We start from the raw sequence: 7,867 nt of genomic DNA, 5'->3' as shown, positions 1-7,867 counted from the left end.
TTGTCGTGAATTGGTAAAATAGATGTGGGTCTACTATATTCCCCACGTCTTCAGGGTTACCCTTGTTGTGAATTGGTAAAATAGATGTGGGTCTACTATATTCCCCACGTCGTCAGGGTTACCCTTGTTGTGAATTGGAAAAATAGATGTGGGTCTACTATATTCCCCACGTCTTCAGGGTTACCCTTGTTGTGAATTGGTAAAATAGATGTGGGTCTACTATATTCCCCACGTCTTCAGGGTTACCCTTGTTGTGAATTGGTAAAATAGATGTGGGTCTACTATATTCCCCACGTCTTCATGGTTACCCTTGTTGTGAATTGGTAAAATAGATGTGGGTCTACTACATTCCCCACGTCTTCAGGGTTACCCTCGTTGTGAAATGGTAAAATAGATGTGGGTCTACTATATTCCCCACGTCTTTAGGGGTACCCTTGTTGTGAATTGGTAAAATAGATGTGGGTCTACCATATTCCCCACGTCTTCAGGGTTACCCTTGTTGTGAATTGGTAAAATAGATGTGGGTCTACTATATTCTCCACGTCTTCAGGGGTACCCTTGTTGTGAATTGGTAAAATAGATGTGGGTCTACTATATTCCCCACGTCTTCAGGGTTACCCTTGTTGTGAATTGGTAAAATAGATGTGGGTCTACTATATTCCCCACGTCTTCAGGGTTACCCTTGTTGTGAATTGGTAAAATAGATGTGGGTCTACTATATTCCCCACGTCTTCAGGGTTACCCTTGTTGTGAATTGGTAAAATAGATGTGGGTCTACTATATTCCCCACGTCTTCACGGTTACTCTTGTTGTGAATTGGTAAAATAGATGTGGGTCTACTATATTCCCCACGTCTTCAGGGTTACTCTTGTTGTGAATTGGTAAAATAGATGTGGGTCTACTATATTCTCCACGTCTTCAGGGGTACCCTTGTTGTGAATTGGTAAAATAGATGTGGGTCTACTATATTCCCCACGTCTTCAGGGTTACCCTTGTTGTGAATTGGTAAAATAGATGTGGGTCTACTATATTCTCCACGTCTTCAGGGGTACCCTTGTTGTGAATTGGTAAAATAGATGTGGGTCTACTATATTCCCCACGTCTTCAGGGTTACCCTTGTTGTGAATTGGTAAAATAGATGTGGGTCTACTATATTCCCCACGTCTTCAGGGTTACCCTTGTTGTGAATCAGTAAAATAGATGTGGGTCTACTATATTCCCCACGTCTTCAGGGGTACCGTCGTTGTGAATTGGTAAAATAGATGTGGGTCTACTATATTCCCCACGTCCCCATTTAAATGTGACACAAAAGAAATTGACACCTATTTTAATGAAACACCTGTTATAAGTTTATAAGGGTAATTGTTTAATTCTTTGAAATATGGCCACCTATGACTTCTGACCCAAGCAGTCAGATGAATCTCCCATATAAGGATTGCTATTTTCATATTTTAGAATATGATGGCAAGTACAAGACATAACTCATTTGATAAAGAGTACATTCATCTTTATTTACATTTATTAACATTAGAAATTAGACTGGATACATGTTTACAAAGAAATGACGTCATAACTTTAATAATTACAGTATTGGGTATCAGCATTATCTTTGAATATAATTTATTTTTCATTTCAATATATCTTTATGCATTACTATTATACTAAGCGGAGGAGCTATAAAAATCGCAGTTTGATACTAAAATATCAACCCTCAAACATAGGTCGCTTATTGACAACTCTCAAATCAGAGGTTAAAGATCGCCCTCTTTGGGCAGGATATACTCGTAGCACCATTAATATGTTTCATCTGGTGATAGTTTGGTTGTATACTTACACTGTTTATCATATTTCAGTTAAAAAAACATGGAGTGCTGAGAGTCTAATACATAATAAACATGAAAGAAACAAAACATTAATCATAAGATTACGATTTACTGTGAGCTGAAAAGAAGAAGACATTTTCTAAATTATAACATAAGTATATAGTTTTAAGTATAATTGGCCCCAACTATTGTCCATCTACCTGTCTTCTACCGTGTAGCGTTAACTAATGCCTCTATGATGTGCAATCCAATGCAATATTTTATGCATCATCTCTATATCAGGATCAGCTGCCTTATTTGCAGTTTTCGCAGTAGGGCTTATCATCCTTCTTGTAAAAGGAGCCTGCTTGCAGAGGAAGTTTGCATCCCTGAAAAGACATGTGTATGTGTCACTTAATAGTTGCTGGTTAATGATATCTACATACAATATATCATCATCATCATCATCATCATCATCATCATCATCATCACCACCACCACCACCACCACCACCATCATCATCATCATCGTCACCACCACCACCACCACCACCACCACCACTATCACCATCATCATCATCATCATCATCATCGTCACCACTACCACCACAACCATCACTATCATCATCATCATTAGAAACAACTTCAAAATCGTTGTCATCATAATCGTCGTCGTCTTCTATTGCAGCTGTTGTCATCGTTACTATTTCTGATGTTGACGATAATGTCATGGGCAATAAAATTAATCTTTAATAATTACAGTTTTGAATATCAGAACAATATAGTTGTGCACACCTTACATACAAAGCATCCAGGATGCCATGAATGTCCCATAGCCTCTACCCATTGGGTTTCAATCTTATCCTTACATCCCTTGCACTTTTCGGGTTTCTTCTTGCCACCGAGGAACTTCTTCTCGTAATCTGCGAGAATAATGCATTGTATATATTACAACGAGATGACACACTGCGTGAAATGCTGATATGGACACCAAACTAACACAATTTTGGTTGGTACACAGAGTTAGTCCTCGTTTCTACAACCAATTATTATGTCCAAACAGATAAAGGTTTATTAATTTAATAATAAAATATTTTCAAGTCAAATCATTAATATTTGATTCTGACGAAAAAGTTGTAATTTGTCATTTTGTATATATATATAATATGCTTACCTTTCTTACAATAGGGTTTACCCTCATTCACACTAAAGTTGCCATCCTTAAAAGGTTTCTTACATTCCGTGCAAACAAAGCATTTAGGATGCCATTTTCCTCCAAGAGCAGACACAATCTCCTGTTGAAGATAAATAGATAAATGTTACAAATTATGGTTACAATTTACTTGTTAATTTATATACGTACATTGCGAGTTTCACAGGTTGTTACAGTACATGTGATAACGCCAACCCACGCTCTGAATAAAACAAGTCCCCTCAAATCCACACACGATCTTAGACATAGTTCAGCTATTGTGGTAATTGGTCACTTTCGTACTGAGAAAAAATTACATGTATCCCACCCTCCCAAAAGAATTCCCACACACCACAAGGTTCTTAAAATCCCTGAACGAAATTTTACCTTCATCTATTGTCACTAAACTTGCTTTGATAACTAAATCAACACACTTACCCCAACAACAGGATCCTTGCATTTCTCACACTTGGCTGCTTCAAGTTTCTTGTAGTCCGTCTCACAGAGAGGTTGTCCGTCTTTGCCTTGGAAGAAAGTCTTTCCTCTTAACTCAGATTTACATTCAGCACATGTGAAACACTGAGGATGCCATTTCTTGTCCAAGGCCGTAATAACTGTTCCCCTTTATTTAAAAATCATAAATGAAGTATATAATATATCTTGAAATTTACTAGTCATCAAAAATATGCAGTCAGTCAGTCAGTCAGTCAGTCAGTCTCTCTCTCTCTCTCTCTCTCTCTCTCTCTCTCTCTCTCTCTCTCTCTCTCTCTCTCTCTCTCTCTCTCTCTCTCTCTCTCTCTCTCTCTCTCTCTCTCATTTCAATATTATTCAACCATGTATACTTTCCAAGACCATAGTTAGCTATCAATGATTACCTCTGCTAAGACCACAACTATCAATAGTTGGTTCAAATATTATCGGGGGGGGGGGGGTACCTACCCGATGTCGTCCTTGCACTTTCCACAGGTAGACATTGTACTTAATCTGTGAAAACAAGAAATAAATTAATCTAATAAGGTATTTAGGCAAGTAACAGATCCGATGCATTCTTATTCTCTCTGCGTTTTTAGTTAGAAAACTTGTATTGGAGACTCCTGATTAGTTGTTCGCCTCGTTTAAATCACTGTCGATGGAAATGTACCATCCATATCAATGCCGGGAACAATATAAATACATATGATGAAAACAGCCCCCCCCCCCATGATATTTATCAAAGACATTGGTGACGTAAGATTTTAATATGTGACAAATTCCAACATTTTCGCTGCTCTTGTTTTCATATATCAACAGAGAGGGCGCCCGCCTCGTCACACTTATAATATTCAGAACAAGACACAATAAGGGGTGAAAGGGTGTTCTTGCTTATGGCTCATGTGCATATGCAATATTGGAGTTGAAGAAGTACTGGATGCAATGTGTCACGGATAGCTCTTGACCAGCCCCCCACTACACAATAAGAACTTTGATCTTTTTGGTAATGACAACTGATAAATATGGATTTTTTATGTTCATACAGCTACATTTATTGTGCTTACAATATCATTGGAAAAATTGTTATTGTTAATTATCTGTTTTGTAAGGCTTTCCATTTATTATAGTTGCAAGGGATGTTTCTTTCACTTCGAAATTCATTCAGTGACATATATAGTGTGTAGTAAACAAGAATCGGAGACAGAGAAGTCTGTGCAAAAATGTAACTTATGTAGTTCTACACTGATGAAATGACATATACTGTACTTCTCCTTTTAATCATATTCATATTTTTATATTCAAAGTGAAATTTGCCATAATTTCAGTACGTGTGTGTGTGTGTCAAGTATAAAAGACGTGGAAGTTCACACTGATTAACAAGCTTCTGACTGTTATAGCAACATATCATGACGACCATGATATTCCGAAAACACGTAACATATTATTTCAAGTCATGTTGTAACATATCACAGGATAAGACAACGTCTTGTAAGAAGTATAGGTTTCATAGGCTGTAATAACACCACAGTTGATAGGACAACATCCTACCACATGATCACATTAAAATGGTGGCTGAAAACTTGAATTTTGCTCATATCAGGAGATTGTAGTCCACCAGATTGAGATAGACTTGTGGATGTTTGCATAACCCGTGTTACTGATATGGAATGATAATAAACACCTTTGATAAGGTCAAAGTTGACATAACCATCACTCTCGTCACATTTCATGAAGGTTGCAAACGATTTCATGATAAATGTTCAAGTAACTCGTCTTCGTGTAACCAATCCAGAAATATGTACCTCCTACTGAAATTTGGTCAGTGAAAATAATTCTTTTATTTTTCAATCATGGTTAATTTGATATTATCTGCTCTTTGATCGTTTAATTATGTGAATGACAAGGATTTGCGAACAACAGTTATGTAATGTGTGTTAATTAAATGATTAAAGTTTGGTATTTCATTTCAAGTAGACTTTAAATATTCAGTAATTGAGCATGGCAACATGACTATGTACAAACACTTTAGATAGTTATCGGTTATAGCCATGTAGTTTACAGCCATGCAAGTGACATGGTTCCCCTATATCTATCGTGCCATATCAACATTCTTTCTATCAAGGAGATCCAAGTACACGCAAGGTAGTAAATTGTGTAGGCAGGAATTCCTTTGACTTTATCGAAACATTAATTTTCTTCCATCTAAATTTCGTGAAATTAAAATGCCCATGCATGTAATACAAATTTAAAAATAGCATGGATTCAGTTTAAATTTAACTTAGGAAAGGTTATATTTAGATCAATCTCTTAAGTATATAACATATCAAGGGCAGGTTTACGTACACCCGTTGGACAGTGTCCAAATATAGAACATTGCATGACAAAAGTCACGTAGCATTCTATTGGTTAGAAATAAAGAATAAAGCATGACATGAATGTGAATATATAATACTCGGTATATTTCTTTAAATTCGGGGGACAGATAAAAGTGACAAGCTAATCTCCTGTTTGGTTGGTGGCCGTGCCAATCAGGTTGGTCGATGTAAAAGGGGAACAGTTTGAACAGCCCATGTAGAAAATGGTTTCTCAGCTTAGTATAAAATTGTGGTTACTGTGTACTATGTTTGCAATACATATCATGCAGTAAACTTTGGAATGCATAGCTCGTTGTCAAATGGCAGGGGTCATACAGAGGCTTTGCTCAGGTCATTGGGGGAGTTACACTACAGTTAGCTATTTATATTGTATTGTAACATGTAGACAGTTTTAGTAATTAATGGGCACAACGACCGAATCTGAGATGTCGAAATAACCGAATAAATCGTCTTATCTGTAAGAATTGCACACAAAGGGATTAAATATGAAATGTGCATTAAAGTTTAATTTGTTGATCTTATTTATTTAGTGGTAAACTATTTGATGCCCAAACTTAGTTCACACGTCAATATGAATAAATTCTTTTCTAACAAAATTACGTTAGTCGCTTAAACGAGTCTCCAAAAAGTAACTTTATTCCTAATAATAACTTTGTATGTTGAATTTAATTAATAGAGGTATATAAACGCCAGCTTGTTTGCTGTCACTTGACCTTCGATTGTTGCTAGTTCTTCAGATTGTAAGTATGATATTATGGCAAGGAGTCGTTCAAGAATGTACAGCCTACACTTTACAAACAATGACTCTGTCGTTGCAGTGTAATGCCCTCGTTGAGTAGGATGAATTTACAACCCCCGCTATTAGTAGGCGGTTAACAATACATGGGTGTGTTCCCTCAACTTCTGTGCCTGCAACAGGTGGTTTCAAGATTATTTCATAAATCTATACAGAACTGGGAAAATATAGCGAGACACGCAATATTATGATCAGAGATTGATGGTATACTGGTTTCACAAATTCGTCATGGACTTCAGTATGATTTGATTTCATTGAAATGTTTACTTGAGTGTGTGTTCGTCTTGTATTTCAATAGATGTACTCGCCAGGTCGAAATGGGCCACAAGTTTTCTTAGCCAGTATTTCGACATGCTTACCTGGGTACAGGCGATATCAACAGAATATTTTAAAACAATGTTGATGAGAATGCAGTGTGGTATTTCCGCGGGTTGTAATTCATGCGAGAGAAGTTTCTCACAGTCTGGCAATTTCCTTATGTACACACGTACATGCAATGTTTTTACAACAGCTTACTGTACGGAACAAATCTTGACCTTGCACATAGGTATTAAGATCACTAAAAGAACCATATATATGAAGATAACATTATGATTATATCTCGTTTTTGGGTCTCTTTTTTAATGCATGACAAAGCTGTCATGACCACGTAGTCCTCCAAGCTGATACCTTCATCGTCATTTTTATAATTAATGTCAGTATCTTGTCTGACGATCACATTAACATATATATGCACTGAACGCATTATTGCAATACACTCTATAACTAGTTTGCAATCAATGTATAAGTTAAATATACTTTACCTGTTATTCCAACTTCTTCTTTTTTCAGACCAAAGGAAGTGATGACAGTCAAGCTATATGCTGTGCTCGCACAGGTATGTGTATGGATGTCAGCCAATCTTAGATATAGCAACAGGTGCGTCGTTTTAATTTGGTGTCGAGTGCAAAAAACTCAAACCTGGTATCATCTGGGATCGTCCTGACATGTATGATATTCATGATATTGGCCACCATATTGATGCGAATATGTGGTTTAGTGTGGTGTGGTGTGGTGTGGTGTGGTTTGGTGTGGTGTGCAAAGTAAATTGACGCGTGAACTATGCGAAGTGGTGGTCATCACCAGGGGAACGTTGCGAGGTCAACGCACAATCCAAGTGTTGTGCAAATATCGAGATGTAATATTTGACTCGTGCTTGTAGAACTCCCTCTTTTTTGCAGGTAGACCGTAAT

General features: G+C 37.0%; 1 protein-coding gene across 1 annotated transcript; it reads right to left on the bottom strand.

The window, feature by feature from the left end:
• Nucleotides 1-1,502: 1,502 nt before the first annotated feature.
• Nucleotides 1,503-7,639, bottom strand: LOC144440688 (transforming growth factor beta-1-induced transcript 1 protein-like). The gene is made up of 6 exons (XM_078130076.1): nt 7,439-7,639; nt 3,933-3,977; nt 3,432-3,615; nt 2,976-3,096; nt 2,597-2,724; nt 1,503-2,191 (listed from the first exon to the last, which is right to left on the bottom strand). Exons 2-6 carry the CDS (start codon nt 3,965-3,967, stop codon nt 2,117-2,119), a joined length of 543 nt encoding a protein of 180 aa, XP_077986202.1. The 5' UTR covers nt 3,968-3,977; nt 7,439-7,639; the 3' UTR covers nt 1,503-2,116.
• Between the last annotated feature and the right edge of the window lie 228 nt (nt 7,640-7,867).

The sequence above is a fragment of the Glandiceps talaboti genome, chromosome 1 (genome assembly GCF_964340395.1).
Source record: "Glandiceps talaboti chromosome 1, keGlaTala1.1, whole genome shotgun sequence".
Lineage (NCBI taxonomy): Eukaryota > Metazoa > Hemichordata > Enteropneusta > Spengelidae > Glandiceps > Glandiceps talaboti.
The sequence above is the reverse complement of the archived record's forward strand: the minus strand, read 5'-3'. Positions and strand labels throughout refer to the sequence as shown.